At 34.2% G+C, this 18,582-nt stretch overlaps 1 protein-coding gene across 6 annotated transcripts in view; it reads left to right on the top strand.

Annotated features, from left to right (window-relative positions):
- The window catches only part of LOC138123069 (multiple PDZ domain protein-like), a 336,364-nt gene that overhangs the window by 148,724 nt on the left and 169,058 nt on the right, over positions 1–18,582 (top strand). For all 6 annotated transcript variants that reach the window (XR_011156695.1, XM_069037584.1, XM_069037586.1 and 3 more), the window contains one exon: positions 14,679–14,770. Coding sequence is in view for 5 of the 6 variants with exons in the window: in XM_069037584.1 (XP_068893685.1) it covers positions 14,679–14,770 (92 nt within the window). In the remaining variant the exon portion in view is untranslated. The remainder of the gene's footprint in view (positions 1–14,678; positions 14,771–18,582) is intronic.

Genomic DNA, 18,582 nt, shown 5'->3' with positions numbered 1-18,582 from the left:
TTTGACCAACGCTGCTCGATTAGAACTCAACGTTGAAAAACTGCCAAAGCCAGACGATCCTTTGACACCGAATTTTTTCAAAAGATGTGATCAGCGAGAGCTTTTGCACGGATTATTCGATGCTGTCTACTTACTTCAATTGTTTTTCTGTGACTCCGCTCCTTTTATGTCTCATACTATGCCTTGATGTGATTTTGTCTGATGTAGAATTGTCCCACAACAATTACCTTTAACGTCGACTTTCCTGAAAGGATTTTGCATTGTTTTCCGAATAAAGCTAAAGCTTTTTGCTAAGCCTTGGGGATTGATGTTATGACCTTTAATGTGAATATTTTTTACTAGCTCATTCATATTCCGCACCACCTCGACAAAATAAATTTAAATTGAGGGTGTTTTATGCTGAAATTTCTAACGACTTCTTAATGATGTCGGTGGTTCGTTTTAAAGAATATCAAGTTAATGGTTCTGATGTTCGGACGACGACATTAAAATAATTAAATGCTCGTCGACAAACAGCATGCCAAATAGTAAACAACAAGGAAAATGGTCCATTTAATTCTAAATTTTCACAAAAACATGTGGAGAGTTTGCAATAAATGTTTTTGTACATTTTCTGTACATGTTGGGCTCTACAGCCATGTTTGTTCAGTTGCGTCACGAATAATAAATTTTTATTTTAAAAATTATTATTAGAAAAAGTTTTTGTTTTCACTTTAGTTTAATTTCTCTTGCTCTTTTTTGTGTTAGGTTGAATAGTTTTTGAGCCATACTATTTTATTAGGCAGAATATAGCCTAAGGGAGTCCGTTTCGGCTCAGGGACGCGAGGGTCGCGGGTTCGATTCCGACCCAGGGCGAAATTTAAAATAATAATAAAAAAAAAGGCTATATTCGATCTCGTGATTCGGAAGTCACGTTAAGCCATTGGTCCCGGTCTACTGAGTTGGTCATCATGCCCCTCATAGATTTGTAAACCAGTCCTAGACTGTGTAACAACATTTTTTTTTTTTTACATATAACATATAACTAAATTGTATTGGCTGTTCATTTAATTCCTCTCAAACTTGGCATTGAAGAGTCGATTGTGAACGCACCACTCGTCAGTCTGCAGAGTAAAAACACAAACATCACAAAAAGTGAGGTTAGATTTAAACAGCTGATCCGTGACGCGTTCACAATCGACTCTTCAATCCCAACTTTGAGGAGAAATTGAAATGTACACCCGATACAATAAATGATCAACAAAGAATGGTGACAATGAAAAATACAATGTCTGAAAACCTGAAAATGAAGAGAAGTTTTGGCCGATATTTCAACAACATTGCATTGAGAATCATTGTGCAAAAACGGTAAAAACACGTCTAAATATTTTCCACCATCCATTTGTTTTCGTTTTCGGTTTTCGCTATAACATTTCATTCCCTTCTCCTGGCTTCATTAAAAATTACATCTCTCTACTCCCTTTTTCCGTGTAATTTACATCGACTGTGAAAAATCGTTATTTTACCAAAGAGCAAAGAAAATCGTGCATTTTAAACCTAATTATGCTTTCAGCTTGGCCGTTCACGTAAGCAGCCCTGACAAGGGAATCACGCACTGGAAAGCCCTTCCTAATTCACTTTTTTGTCACATCGCGCGTTACATTATATCAAAGATAACACCATCTCACAAAGCATATTAAACAAATTTTTCTTTCGTGAAAAAAAATCCAAACACGCACGATAATTTTTCAACGATATGAAAAATGTGAATGAACGCCCATTTCAGCCGTGTCAGGTCGAGGGTAGGCATTATCTCTGTTGCCGATCATTTTTGAAACAATTACGCAGGAAAAGAGAGCAGAATTTTATTTTTTCGTTTCGTAAACAATCAGATACGGATCTGCAATTGCTTATCGCTGGCGAATAATTATGCCACGAATAATGTGATGCATTCAAATTTTATTGATGTGGGCAGCTTTAAATTTTTTCTATTCTGTCCATTATTCCGTAAAATATGTCAGATTTTCGCTGAAGTAACAATAACTCTTTTTTTATTATACCTGAATCATAATCCCTGTTTTTGACACTAAAATGCGTGCGAAAAAGGGCCTTTAAAACACTAAAGCTTTAAGGGTTGCTTAGGTAACAACAAATTCACCTACATTTTGAACAATGATAAATAGACATTTATAGAAAATTTATAATAGCAACAAAACGACAACAATTGATCATTATATTATCAACGATTAATGACACAGATTTGTTCAGAAAAGGTATTTCAATTTACTTTTTTTGTTATAATTTTGAGATTGTAGTGCAGGTATAATAAAAAATAGCGTATGATACACGTTTATAAGGGCCTTTAAAGCACTTGCGACGTTAAAACCACTCCGCTACGCGTCGTGCTCTTCAACTCATCGCGCGTGCTTTAAAGGCTTCCTTATAAACTTGTGTCATAATATACTATTAAGTGTTTTTTTTTGCTTTTTTAACGTTGAAAACAACGGAGTGGCTGCTAATTTTTCTCCCATCATTTAGCATTACGAAACTCATAACAAAATTAATGAATAAATAAAATATAATAATAGATGTATACTTCAAATAAAGATAAAATAAATAATAATGATTAGCAAATGGCCAACAAGACTACTCGATATAGTTTTCATTGGATAATGGTTTTATTTCAAACAGAAGATTCACTTCTGCAAAGATTTGAAGGAAAAACTAATCTCTAATCGGCACATTTTTTTTGACTGATTTTAATAAGATCTTTCTATAATTTTCAAGTTAGTTAATAACTAATTTAACATAATAATGTAACAAAGGAGGCATGGCATTCAGGCCGGATTTATTTGCCATTACGGACATAATAATGTTATCCTTGTTATTTTTTTTATTGTACATTTTGTTTTATCTTTTTATGTCAACAACTTTTATTTGCGGAATAGACATACATTGTTAGGCAGCCTAATCTCGTGGTTTCTATTCCTAAATAAATGTGCTCGTTCATAAAATATATTGACATGCTTGAATACATTATAAGTGAACCCATATTGAGAGAAATGATTTGACGTTATTATACTGATATGTTATATGTTTATTCAAGCAGGTGAAGGTTGGTTAACAAATCGATAGCTAAGCTACTGAAACGTGCAAGTTAATTCAAGCCTCTCGCACATGTTTGTACATGTGATTGCAGTTCGCCGTAACTACTCAACGCTCCTAATCCGTGAGTAAAGGAACTCGAGCGAGAAATATCCCACTTTTGTATATTTAATGAGCAAAAGTAAGGCCACGTCTCTTTGAAAATCCCTTAAATTAAAATTGACTGCAAGCCATAAATCCTGTCGACTGTTTTTTGAGTTGGGACTTTGATGTGTGAAGTGACGGTGTAAATAATAGAGTAATATTTGCAGTTATTTTGTTACATGCCACAATCAATAAACATTACAAATTAAGTTTATTATCTTATCATTTAAAATGAAATAATTGGTGAAACAAGATTTTACGTTAATGGTTCAACGGGAACAAAAAATTTTGTTGTGAAACTCTTAGTATGTTAAGTCGGTAATATCTGTTTGCTGTTTGCAGCAGCAGTAACTGACTACAGGTCATCCATTATAGTATTATAGACCTGACTTGTCAAATTCAAGGTCGGCGAACATTTAGTGACTGTAGTGTTTATTTCATGCATGAGTGAACTTTTGCTGAAAGTGTACTCATAATTTAGTAACACAAATGTCATTTGTTACAAAATGTGAAAAACAAGATATAAAACCTTTAATGGTAATTTCTTTGCTCATAGAAGTGTTTTACAATATCAACCCAAGAAATTCTTGATAATTAGATATGAAAGATTGTGCGCGATTTTTATTTACAAGAATTATTGAAAAAATGAAGGAAAGGCGAAATTCATTTAGAATCAGATAAGTCGTCGCAACGGCACTTTGAGAATTCAGGTCTATAACGGACGAAGTTTAGACTGCTTAAAAAATGATGTAGAGTTGGCATATCGAGAAGTTTTCATTTATTAAAAATGCAATTTATCACAAGTCCTGTAATGTGCTGAGATGGCTCTTCGTCTGTGCGCTGTGTCAGTAAACATAACTGAAGCTGCAAATTCCACATAAATGATAAATTTGCTGGATAGCATCTATCAAACATCTGTCAACCACCCACAATTCTGTGAAATGTAAAGCGACAATATATCCGGAACGTGTAATGCAGTGTGCTAAAATTGTAGTATCTCCGCCATAGGAAAACTTTTCCATTTTAAATGTTTAATGGAATTTTGTTCGCTGAAACGGTTAGAATAGTTGTGTTAATTAATTTTGAAAAATTGCCTTAAAAGTGCTCAATTTCGGTTTGTTGGAGTAATTATTTTGAATTGTAGTAGCAACAGATGCATATTTTATAATAATTTCTTTCATTCAAGAAAAAACATTTTTTTTTAAATAACCCTTCAGTGGAAACCGTCACCGATCTGCCGCCATCTATGTGTTCGTTATAGCTTTAACTAGAGATATAAATAATAAGATAATTCATATAACTAAATATTTTGGGTACATCTTCTTACACAAGCTATTTATTACCTTCTTGGATGATTAGAGAAGTTGCTTACGGCAATAACAATTACACGCGAATAGAATATCTATTTATAAAATTCATTTTTCACTTTTTAGTAAAAACACCTACAGACTCGCGAATTGTGACATTTCAGAACACTTGTGACATTGGAATCTTGAGATGTATCACAGTAACTTTATAGTGCACGCGATCCCACTGGTCACAATCCGTGGAGTAATGAGTCGTAATACACGGCCGTGAGCGATGAATATCATTACTTGACTGAAAGCGGATATTTATATTACTATTAATAATCATTATTAGTAGATATTATTTAATAAAGTAATAGTAGATTACATACCGAGGTGGGAAGTGTTTCATTCCTGTCGAGAGCTAAGATAGTTTACCATAGCCGAGGTGAACTAATGCTAGAGACAGGAATGAAACACATTCCCACCGAGGTTTGTATACTATTTTCTCCGGAATCATTACAATTTTAGCAAATAAACAATTAATTTGATGCAGTTTCATTTTTACTATTTTTCGACTTTCAGTAAGTACGCCACTAGAAAAACCTTATAATTGGGCGGAAAAGTGGCCTATTACTGACCAAGAAAGGGAAGTAAAGATAAAAAGGAATGGTTAACTTTCCGCCCTCGTATAAGGTTAGGAATGTGCATATTACAATACGATTCCGAATAAAAATAATTTTTGTTATTTTCTACGATGAAGCGTATTGTTTCTAATTTTCAATTCTCGCCGTTTAACTACACATTTAACAAAAAATTGAGAATGTTAATAATAAGTCACTTACTGAACATTGATTTACTGTTTCTGTCAATGCTAAATTTGTTAATATCAAATTCATTAAATTCCAGAATTCCTAAGATGTGGAACGAGTGTTTTATTGCAACGTTTTTCTTCATGAACATTTATTACCCTTGTACTTGGTTTTATTTAACGGACATTGTAAAATTTCAAAGACGGTCGGAAAATTTCCTTCAAGTACTAAATCACCACTTTTAAACCCTCAATAAGTTTTGGACGTTTCGTTTGTTTTTGATAATTGTAAATAAATAAACTTAAAAAGAGAATTTGTAGAAATGTTATGTTTACTTGCGATAAAAGTACAGTCATCAAAATTTACCAAAATTAGTGATTTGGATTCTGCAACCCTCGAGAACGGTTTGTTATCTGCTGGCCTTCCAAGTTAAAGTTAAAATATATCTTTCAGTGTTCACTCTTCCCAAGATTGAATAAATTTATCTGAGAAAGTAAAAACATGTAAAATGTCAACATTAACAAAATGGTATTTTGAATTTGTTGTTAGAATATAACAAACCAGTGCGATAGTAATGATGCTGAAATGAACAAATAAAACAAAATTTGGGTTGAAATAACAATTTGTAAAAGTATGTATATATTTTACATGAATAACTAGAATCTGCTGACGTAAAGGGATACTTTTGCAGACAAACGTCGCTTGCTGTGACATTTTCGGCTGAGTTACTCTTACAGTAAATCCCTGGAATTGTGGTTCGTACCCGAACGTTGAGTTTCCTGGACAAAAAGAATCGAGACTAAGTCACCTGAATAAATAATTTAACTGTCCACCGTACCGTAGGCGAGCAAACTTTCGCGACGCAAAAACTTCACAATTTTTCGCTTAACCGACAAAACATCCCCGCCATTTGTCAGCGTTTCATTCTCTTTTCTAGACACAACTTACCCAAGTGTCCATCGCAACTTATGACCCTATAAACAGATCTCCATACGCCAGCATAAACCAGAATTTATGCGACAGATTGACACATTGTCCCAAGAAAATAAAATATTCGCCCAACTTCCTGGAAAAACGACCCAAAAAGATATTTATCGGTGACATTCGACGTGGGGAATTAGGGACCACATAATGGCCCTGTGCATTGCGAAATTGGCGCCAAATCTAATGATACCCGATTACATCTCTGTTATGTATTACAGTCAAGTGTCGAGGCTAAGCTAGATAGCCATCGAAGATACGATCAATTTCCATAATGATATTCCTTGGGTTGTTTTGTTCACAAATGTTTGTAAAAAGAACAAACTGTCATTTTCATGCCTTGGCAAGGACTCTGACGGCGGTCGTCTTGAGCAGCTGTGTCTGCTCTTACGAGTCCTCGATTCACGTCAACACGTCATTTTTACGTGTCCTTAAAAAATATCTGCGTAAGAAGTAAACTGCGCCCCAGATAAATTTCAAGGACGGTTGGATTTATTAGAATGTCTTGATTTTTAGAAAGGTTTAAAGGAAACATAATCAACCTTGACTTTTGAGTTAAAAAAAAATAAATATGAATTCCTACCTAATGGGTATTTCCTAAAAGCTCCTAAAAGTACGGAATGAAAAATCAATTCAGCTTCTAATGTCAAAGCACTCAAAGCTCTTGAAGACAGAGTTGCGAAGCACAGGCCGAAAAGGTAGTACATCACAGCAACCTCAGCCATTGTCTTCGATGGACGTTGGTTGTTGTCTGCAGGTAGAATCGGGCATCTTTGGGTAGCCGAGTCATTCTGAAATAATAAAGATTCTCCAAATTGTTTCTAAGAAATGTTACTTTTGAAACAATTAATATTTTGGATAGGAAGAACTTCAAATTTCTTCGAAACCTTTCAGATCAAATTTTTTAACGTGAAGTAGGAATACAACTTTTCATTTAATACAGTACTGACTTGTTGGAAGTTGGATCGTAATGTTTCAAAAATGGAAGTAAAGACCTTCAAGTGCGCTGCAAGGTTTGGCGCTTCTTGATGTCTAGAGCTCTGGGCCCTCTAACGGCATCCAGACTTGTTAGAACATGACGTGTTCTGTAGCAGCGACAATTACACTTTTCTGTACCAAAATCCCACCGCGCCAAATACCAAGTGATTTTATATAACTTGGTTAGCTGAATTCAAATCTGAAATCCAAATAACCATATTGGAAAATGCTTTTGGGGGTTGCGAATTTTGGGAAAACGCTTGTTTGAGAAAATACTTTTGTTATTTATGTTTTCAGTACCTTTGGTCCATGCAGTGAATATGAAAGAAAAATATGACAACATCAAAACTTTTGTTTGTTTTCGGATGATTCCACCACTCGCCTACGGCTCGTGTTAGAATTTTCATCATCTTGAATAATAGTCATCATTATATGCTCATTGTACTATTCCACATAAACCTACAGAAGTGGAATTTCGTGTATTTAAAAAAAATAAAATCTAGATCTTTTTATCGAAATAATCAGTCCCAAACAGGGGCGCCTGGTGTATAAGTGCTGCAGAGCTGCAGAACTCCCAAAAGTTTTGTTATACATTCTAATTTTTATTTCAGTAATAAAACAGTGACATGATTAATTATTTTACGTTAAAAAAATTGAAAATGATTGCTATGCTCCATTGTGACGCGCGAGGCGAGTTCCATTAAGTCAAATAATTTTTGTGGCCGGTGCCGCAGCTGGGCGGCTTTTATTGCATTGGGCCACTGGAGCTGAACTGTGCACCTCTTCACAGTTCCTTCCAACCGCAAAGCGCAAACGCGTCTACAATTCATTAGCAGGATTGAACGAGAAACTGAGCTGCAAAGGCATCAGTTCATGGAGTAATTTCGCTCGTTATAGAAGTATTATTATATTGTAATTTACAATTTTTTGAAATAAATACAGCAGGGCGTCGATTATTATCTAAATAGGACTGAGGGCAGTGGCGGCTCGTGACCAAATTGAAAGGGAGGGCACACTTGGATCAATTCGGATTGTACCCAATACTTTTTTATTGCTGTCTATATCCATGTCAGTGCCAGTGAACACGGTGTTTTTAGATTGATCTATGTGTAATTTTAAAATATCGTCAACTTCGGCAATTAAATTTATCAATCCTCGAAAAATGCCTGGGTTATTGCTCTCAACCCCTTCATCATGTCCACGTAATGCTAACTCAAATGCCCCGCAAAATTTTATCGCATCAATAAGTTTTTTTAAAATATATCGATTTTGTTTCACTTTTTCATGTTTTTGAATTTCAAGGCGATATACCCCACTCAGCTGGTTACGGAGGTCCGTGTTGCCCAAAATTCCAAACTCGACTGAATAAAATAAATGTTTTTGGCTTATTGCATGCTTTTTAACTTTTTGGCCCAAATGTTTTAAATCTGTAACACCGCTCTGAACCCAGGCAGGATCGCAATCAGCGGATCCCATTACCAAACACACGAAACAATAAAATGAGTTACTTACATCGCAAACACATAACCAACTAGCATTATTGTACATACCTGTTAAAATTTCTTACCACAATTTTACCCTTGATCAAATTTTGTTTACAAATTTTCATGTTTGGACGAGGTGGACCCAACTGTTTACTTTCTGTCCGCTCTTCAAATCCAAGTCCAACGGCGGTTTTTAAATTTTTAATTGATTGAACGGAATTCATGATAATATTCGTAAATAGCACGACTGAAACCTAATGTTACTATTAATGCAGAATGCTAGTAAAAACTACACTTGAAAGCAGAAAATAAAAGCACTAAACACACATTTGATTAAGAATTACACAAGTGTTGCGAACTTGCAAATCAGTTGAAATCTCGTTAATCTTGTTAAAATTTGAAATTCATAACTTCGGATGCAATCGAGCTAAAAACAATTCAACGTTCTATGAAGTCCGGTAAATTATGTGTTCTTATTCGCTGTGGGCAAAGTCGCCCTTGCCCACAGAGAGGGGCATCGGCGTCATAGGAATTTTTTAACATGATGTTCTCGGAGAACTTGTAGAAGCGTCGTACGTCGTAGGGGAAAATAAACGAAGCGGGGCAAGCTAAGGTTCTCGATGATAAATAAGGTAGCGACAACTCATTGTTCGTTTTTGAGACGCCAAATTAAAAGAGAGGACATATCGACAAATGCCGTGAGTGTGACAAAGACAGAGTTATACACAATTTTACGGGATGTTTGTATCGTGTCACGGGATGTTTGTATCGTGTCGAACAGATTAACTTGCATAGACGCCAAATTAAGTGAGATGGAAATATTGGCGCAACCGTTGTCGTTACCTTTTATAATCGAGAACCTTTTGTAGAGTTAAGCCGGCCTGAGATATGTCATTTGGTGGGGGTGCGCGAAGACGGAAAATAGTCGAACGAGTTCATCTTTCGTAAAATAGGGGTGTTCAACAGATTAAAAATCAGCTGATTTTTTTCAGTGACCGGTGAACGAGTAAAAGTTTCCATTTAGCTGTTTTTTGAGTAATTTAAGTGATTTGTCCGCGCAGATTTCCCCCACCAAATGACATATCTTAGGCCGGCTTAACTCTAACGCAAGATCCAAATGACGCTGAGCGGCGCGCAAAATACAAAATGCACCCATTTCCATTGTCACATTACAAAGGCGATTCGAACTTATTACAATTTAAATATTTGAATAGACTATATGTATAACGATTTTTATATTTATTGTTATCCTTATTTTACAATTTGTTCTGGGGGGGCATTGCCCATCTGCCCCTCCTGTACCAGCCGCCACTGACTGAGGGTAGTGCCAATAATCGTAAAATATAGCTGAAATTAACAAAAATTTATAAGAAATATGTTTGATCTACGACACAGACACAGAATTTATAATGAATTCCGATGTAAGCGGTCATAATTTTAAATTAGGATTCAATGTTCTTATAACTAACAGCTAATCAATACTTTACTGTAAACAAATTAATAAATTTGCAAAACACCCGCTTTATTTCACCACGAGCACAAAATATTGTTCACAACTGACCATGATCACTTTATTCTTAAATCTGACAGACAGTAATACTTTTGTGAATACTTTTAGTTCTTTATGAGCAGCTAATAACTCCACGAGTAATAGCAAACCGATATGGCCACAGCAGCACATTTAAACTACTCAGAAGAATTCACTTCGCTCTTTGACAAAAGTGCTTCGATCATTTGGTCAATATCTGAAAGGGATGCCGCAACCTTACGGGGAGTAAGGATTTTAGGTATAATGCTGTGTATTACGGCCGTATTAACATTTCATGTTAGTGGTCCAGTTATTTACTGAAAACATAATTCATCTGTCACATGATCCCCTGTCAACGATTTTAATTGGCATCAATAGTGTAGTAAGAGGATATCACAACAATAATTATTTTGCTCTGTTTCTAACGGTAGCGAGATTTATCAAATTTAACAGCTAAAAATGTTTAAATGGAGCTATTTAAGCTGATAAAAGAAAGCAATCAGTAAGTTGTTTCCAAAAAATACACTTACCAAAAAACAAAGCCAGTGTTCGTCATTTTCATCATTATACAGGAGTGTTTTCGAAGTTGAGGTGTTCCTTGTAACAGGAGGTACTATACATTATTCTTAAGAATTTCAGCCTAAATCGCCTTAGTAAAATGTTTGTATTAACGGAGATAATTGATTGCATATTTTTATAGTTTTCTAAAATTTTGAGTCCGGTCCTGTCTATTTCTCCGCTGTGCTAGATTAATAAACTGACGTGGCCCAGGATAGAATCTTTCCGAAAATCGCTCTGCGTACTCTCTGGACGCCGCAGCAATATTCTGATAGCATTGCCCATACTTTAGCAACATATCTGTGAGCTCGTTATTTTCGTAATGATAACCGATTCCGACTAATTAGATGACAATTTTGACAGTATTTTTGATTAACGTCCATGCTCATTTGATTTTTTTTTTTGTCAATTTTAGTTGCTAACAAATCAGCGCAAAATTAAACATGACCGATCTCAAAAATTTTAAAAGAATTAACTTATTGTATCTTCATTGCCGTACACATTTTACTAAGGTGATTTTGGCTAAAACTCTTTAGAACAACGTATACTATCACATGTTAAAAGAAACGCCTCAACTTCGAAAACACCCTGTATTCTTTCATCAAATTTATATTTGATGAAAGAACATAATAATGAAATATACAGGGTGACTGACGAAAAACCTTTGATGCTGTATCTTCCTTATTTTTTATCCGATTTAAATAAATGACACATCAAATGAAATAATTTTGAAAACACTTCAATACCAACTAAATAAAAAAAATATATTGCGTCCAGTTTTTGACAGATGAACATCAGCTTCTTTTTTTCAAATAGCACTGTACATTTTTTTTTACTCAGTATTGTAGAGATTTGTATTTTTAAGTCATTAAAATCATTTTGGTGAACGACGATTGGGTGCTCATGGAGCTATTCGATGGCCCGCTAGATCCCCAGATTTGAATGCATTGGATTTCTTTATATTCATTCGAAACTTTCGAGACAATGTTTATTTGACCCCACCAGGTACCCAAAAATAGTTAAAAAAAAAGATAGTGCGAGTATGTCAGGAAAAACCCCGAAATTTTTTACTGAATGCAAAGGTGGGCATTTCTAGAAGGTATCGACAGTGTCTGCAACAGCATTGCGGAAATTTTGAGCAACTAGAATAGATTTTGTATTGTTTACAAATTTGATTACTTGATTTTTGATTTTCAATTTTTTTTATTTAAAATACATTTTTTGTTTTTTCTTTTAATGTAAGAATATTCAGAAGAAGATTCTTTATAAGAACTAAGAAAAAAATATATAGAGTGTAATTTGAAAAAAAAAAAGTTGCCTATCGTCTGTCAAAAAATAGATGTCGAAAAAAATATCGAATAGGATAATAATGGAGTGTTTTTCGAACTATTTCATTTGATGTGTCATTTATTCAAATCGGATAAAGAATAAGTAAGGTACAGCGTCAAAGGTTTTTCGTCAGTCACCCTGTATAATGATATAAATTTGATGAAAGAATATAATGATGAAAATGACGAACGGTGCTGCTCCAATTTCAAGAGCCCCATCGTCTTAGTTTATACTAAGACGATGCGGCTCTTGAAATTGGAGCAGCACTGTTTCACTCGTAAATGTCACCAATTATCGATCAAAAAAAAAATTTGAGTTGGCTGTGACATAAAATTTCAGTTGGCAATTCGTGAGATTTCAATTAACAAATGTCAGTCTTAAAAGTTAGGTTAGTGATTTTGAGAACGTTGAAATCTTGATTTTCATAAAGGAGTGAATTATGTGTGACCTGTCGCCCTGTCGGTTGGAAAAGAATTTCCCCACCTAGTCCAATGAAACAATGAGATTTAAAACTCCGGCGCCTTTATTCAACGGTGAGCACAGCACAGAGAGGTTATGTTTTTGGGGGCTCTTTTCTATTGTCTCTTTCTGAAGTCAACAAGACAAAAAGCTACGCCGTAAATGGCTGCAAAACGATCGAATTTTGGTAAATATAAAATTGATCAATGAAATCAACGAACAAAAATATTGTTTCCAGGATGTGAAGATTATCTTTATTACTCAAACATTGTGCTAAAGGATAATACAGGAGGAGCTCCAATCGTGTTCTTACAACAACTACAATAAATGTTCCAAATGTCTTCCTTCAGATTCCAAACATAATGTTATTCTTCGCTTCATGTTTTCAATTAAATTGCCGTTATAAGTAATTACTTGCATTAATTTGGGAATTGTGCCAGGCGTGTTTTTGAACACGTTGTTTTTCAGGTATGGAAAAACAAAATAATCAAGGCAAGTTGTTGGTAAGTGTGCCTTGAAAGTCCGGAAACTCGAGGTGTCGAATAGGACGATTCGCCGTTTCTGAAGTAACACTGCACAATGAAAATTTTTTGCTCTAAAGTGAACATATTGTAATAGCAAATTTTAATAGTCAATAATTAATAATAACAGTTCTCCATTGTAATGACATCTGATGACATTTGAATTAATTTTTTACGTTTACGTTTTACGTATTAATGACGGCCCTCTCGATTTTTTTTATTTTCGATCGCACGGTATTATACAGGGTTATTCTATTGGGTGATTCAAAATGATTGTGGCCAAGTATGGCAACTATGTACGAAAATTTATGTGGCAACTGTGTGGGTACGGTAGAGTTGATATTTCTTTGACAGTTCATAGTCGTGCAATTTTGAAAACTGTCAAATCAATGTGTAATGATATCAAAAAAATCCAATGCACGCTTATGAAATGTCATACAAATGACAACTCTACCTCATCCACACAGTTGCCACATAAATTTTCGTACATAGTTGCCATTCTTGGCCACAATCATTTTGAATCACCCAATAGATGATTGTAGTCGAAGTAGGCGTGAAAACTGAATGTAAAATTTATGGTTGCCGCTCCACATAAAAAAACATTAAAATGATATGAATAAGTGAGTAGGTACACACCGTTCACACACGGGAGTTAAATTGGGTGCAAAACAACTCAATATTTTTAAAATTGATTGCAAAACAACTCAATATTTCTCGATTCAATCGTTAATTTAACAAAAATACATAAAAATCTCATCACCGCACTTTTCACCTAAAAAATGACAGTGACAGCAACAAAACTGGCAGTTCACATGAAAGCGGCAAAAATGTAATAACATGGGCGTGGCCTACTTCGACTAGAATCATTTAGAATAACCCTGTATTATGTTTATGTAGTTGATAATTCCTTCAGGCCCAAAGTGTGGAATTTTGCTTTATATTAGTCATTTATCTAGATTTCATGAATTGTTTTTGAAGAATTGTAAATTATTAAGTACAAGCGAGACATTGTCTCTTTTAGGTACAAAATCCGATAATAATTAACAGATAACCTCAATCTTTAGAAACGTTATCTTAAATTTTATTCTTTTACCTACCCCTACCAAGTAAACAGCCCCAAGTCGACACTAATTATCTCGATAATTAGGAGAACTAATTACCTACTTGTTTCTTTGGAATGTATTATCTCGCATCAGGTGGTCGGACTTTCACTAGAAGAACTTACCATGTTTTATCATGAACTTGTGTGATCAAGCAATTTACAATCGCCAACCACAACTGTAAATTTATAGATGCAGGATAATGCACTTTTAACGTTTCATTGTCCTCGACATTTGAATGTAATGTTTTTATTACAAAAAAAAACAGTTTTTGAGTTTGTGTTTTGAAAAAGAATATTGGATTACTTTAGTATCAATATTTTTCACACATTTCACACATTAGCCACAACTGTGCTCTGACGCACTATAAAATTTTTGTATTTCACTTTTCGATCGGTTTATATTTTGTTGCAGAGGAAATTTCCGGCATCTTCGTCAAGAGCATAGGCAAAGGAAGCGCCGCCGACTTGACGAGGAGAATTAAAATCAACGATCGAATCGTAGAGGTAAGTGTTTTTTGGCCGGGACACCTTCAGAATTCGATGGGAAAAGTTGGAGTGTTCCTGATGGAGACATCACACAATTGTTGTCTCCGCCATCATTATTGCGACCACTCGATCAGAAAGTCTCGAACAGCAGGGTCCAATTTGCTGAAATAGCATCAATAGCTACCCTTCTGTGCCCCGATCTCTCAATATCAATGACGTTTTCCGGATTGTAATATCTACAATGTTAGACCGTTCTTGGTCCGGTGTGGGTTTTAGCCGTTTCCGGGGCAGGTACGAGTATAACCCTGCTGTGTTCGCTGAACTGCTACAAAATAATTGTTGATTTTTGCCACTTCATAAATAGAGCGTGCAGATTTTGTTCTGAACAGGTTGAACAATTTGAAAATCAGGATGTTGTTAAAGCAGGTAGTGTTTTAACAAGCAAATTCCAGCTTCTGTTTTGTAACGCGATCGAAACCGTTGTTTCGCAGTCGAGATTCGAGGGCATTGTCGATTTTCTTCTTGTTGTACCTACTCGTTGAAAATTCAAAGAGGAACCTCCCTTTGCATATAAATACGAGGACCTTCATTGTTCGAGTTTCATTTATCTGATTCCGCTAATGAAGCTATAAATTGGCTTTATTTTACCTTTATTGCATCGCAGTGTCTACTTGCCTTTATTCTAAGAATTTATTGGAAAATTTATTAAACCTACAATTTTATACTTTTCTTTGTTTTATTTTAATTCAAAGAAAATTGAATTCGTCAGAATGAAAACAAGAGAAAACATTTAAAAATAACCACACATTAAAAATGATTTAAACAGCTTCTAATCCATAAAGAATATAATACATATTTCTTACCAAAATGATGAAAGAGATAAATAATATAATATTATTTATGGTGGGTATAAATGGATATGAGTAACGAGCGTTCAAAAAAATTGTCGGCAAGTCGACAACAAACGCACAAATCTTCGTTTGTCTTCGTCTTTTTAGTGGTACCTACTATCATGATCATTGAAAACTGGGACAGTATGTTACTGTAGACACTTCCAAAACTTACATTTTGATAGTGTCTACAGTAACATAATGTCTAAGTTTTCAATAATCAAAACTCAATCAAAATGGGAGTATTGGAAGTGTCTACAGCAACAGTAACTATCCCAGTTTTCAATGATCACGATGGTATAACGGGTGTTTTTTTAAATTTGGCATCGAAATAGGCGTTGAACTGTCGATTGTGAACGCACTATACAGGTAACGGATCACGGATCAGCTGTTTAAATCTTACGCTTTTACACGAGTGGTGCGATCTCAATCGACTCTCCAACGCCTACTTCGACGCCAAATTTTAAAAAACACCCTTTATACCAATGCTTTGACATAACTTCAAGCACATAACCTCACTTTTATCTTTTTAAGATAAAATCGTGTCATTCTAAGAAAACCAACTTTCCCTGGTTACTTCTTAAAATAACTGTTTTTTTTTTTGCAAACTAAATTCACAGCGTTGCTTGTTCTCTGAATAAATGTATGACGTATTGGATCTACCGTTTGACAGCTGATTTTTTAGAATTTTATATACATAATTATAATCAATTCAGTTTAACAAATATATACCTAATTAAATATAATAATAATTTTACAACAAATTTGATTACTTATACATAACTCTGTTTTAATTAAAGCGAAATGTTTTCGTTTGTTTATCATATGTTTCTGACTTGTTTAAGCGTCAATGTGATTTAATTACAAAGGGTTTAAATAAAGTTTTTAGATTTCAAAGCTGAAAGCTGTTTTTTCACTGTATATCTGTTTTAAACAAGTAATACATTGGATGAAAGGACTTCACAAACACCGGACATTTTGAATATATTTTTTCTTTCGACTATTCATTTAATGATTACCCAGTTTTTTTTTTTAATTATTATGTAAATGGTATATAAGCCTATTTCAATAAAGTATAAAGCTGTTTTATATTGCAATGTGTCAAAGTGAGTTTTTTTGCAAATGTTAACAGACTTAAGTCTGTTATGTATTCTTGGTTACATAAATATAACTATGCAAATAAAAAGCTAAAGACTGTTTTTACTATACATACATATACATATTAATTTCCAACAAATAATGGTTTATGTTTTAAAAAACATTTAAATCCGGGTCGCTTGTTTATTTTTAAAATAAATCATTTAAATTTCAAATTGTATTTATTTGCAAACGTTAAGAGGATCATAAAAATCGTAGTGCACTTAGCACATCTTTTCTCGAGATTACTTCTAAGAAAATAAGGATTTGTTATCCATTAATGATGCCTAAATCTGTATGGGAAAGCAATCTGAAGTTCGCCTTAAGGTTTCTACCTGGGTGAATTCTGCAAATTCAAGGAACCAAACGACAAACGTGATTGTGAAATCGCCTAAAAGAAGAGGGTTCATGTTTATGCAAAACAATACTATTAAAGTCCTCGTCGAAAAATAGTCAATTTTGACTTAAATTGTAAATCATTTTACAATAGGAGAAAAAATTGTCTTATAACTACCATAAATAAGGAGTTTAACCGATGTTTGCCCTTCCTTGAGTCGGTACTGCACAACAAAGGGGCAATAAAATTAGAGGGTATAATGGAATTATTTTTGGTATTTTCTCTTCTATTGTAAAATGATTAACAATTTAAGTCAAAATTGACTATTTTTCGACTAGGACTTTACTGTTTTATAATTTTCAAAATAAACTAAAATATGGTAACTTTTATACCTGCATTTTTTACAATACGTTTTCGTTGCAAAGTAGTAGATCACATACCTGTCGAGAGCTACTCGTAAGATAGTTTACCAAGGCGTAGCCGAGGTGAACTAATGCTCGAGACAGGAATGAAACACATTCCCACCGAGGTTTGTATACTATTTTATTCGGAATCATTACATTTTTAGCAAATAAATAATTAATTTGATGCAGTTTCATTTCTACTGTTTTTCGACGTTCAGTAAGTACGCCACTGGAAAAACCTTATAATAGGGCGGAAAGTGGCCTATTACTGACCAAGAGAGGAAAGTAAAAATAAAAAGGAATGGTTAACTTTCCGCCCTCGTATAAGGTTAGGAATGTGCATATTACAATACGATTCCGAATAAAATATTTATTATTATACTAAATGAAACCTCTTATGTAATTACAGTCGAAATGTCATTCTTTTCGAAACTCGTTACACACCAGTGACAATAAAAAATAGTAGTTTATTTAACGAGTTCGTGTGTAATTTGGGCTTTTTTTGGCATGAGTGGACCAGTTTAAAACTCGAGTGAAACGAGGTCCACGAAAGGTCCACGAGTAATGGCGCAAAAGATTGGCCAGGCCTTTAGGAACTCAATTAAAAAAAATCAATTATTTATTTGCGATGGTTCATATTTTAAATTTTTAATGAAGCCCTGCAACCCCATTTTTTTGCGAAAAAAATGACAGGTCAAAAACGATGACAGATAAGTGTTAACTGATGAATGTTCTAAACTCAGAATTTAACGTAGAAATATGAAATCAAAATAAGATCTTTCCATTTAAAAAAATCGAAGATGTCGTCGATTTCCGGTATTTCCGGAATTTACCAATTTGAAAATTTTTTATTTGAACTTGGAGCAGTAGACTGCCCTCGGCTACCAATTTTCGTATTAGTACGATTTTGGAAAATCAGAATGTTTCAACGAACGGGCTACGTGATTCACCCTGTATAAATGAGGATCTGGCCCATACAAAATTCAAATTTCAAATTTTGTTGAAAAAGTCTAGATATAAAGATAAAAGATAGAAACGACAGAAATTTCCAGAATCAATTAA

Source organism: Tenebrio molitor, chromosome 2 (assembly GCF_963966145.1).
Source record: "Tenebrio molitor chromosome 2, icTenMoli1.1, whole genome shotgun sequence".
Taxonomy (NCBI): domain Eukaryota; kingdom Metazoa; phylum Arthropoda; class Insecta; order Coleoptera; family Tenebrionidae; genus Tenebrio; species Tenebrio molitor.
The sequence above is the reverse complement of the archived record's forward strand: the minus strand, read 5'-3'. Positions and strand labels throughout refer to the sequence as shown.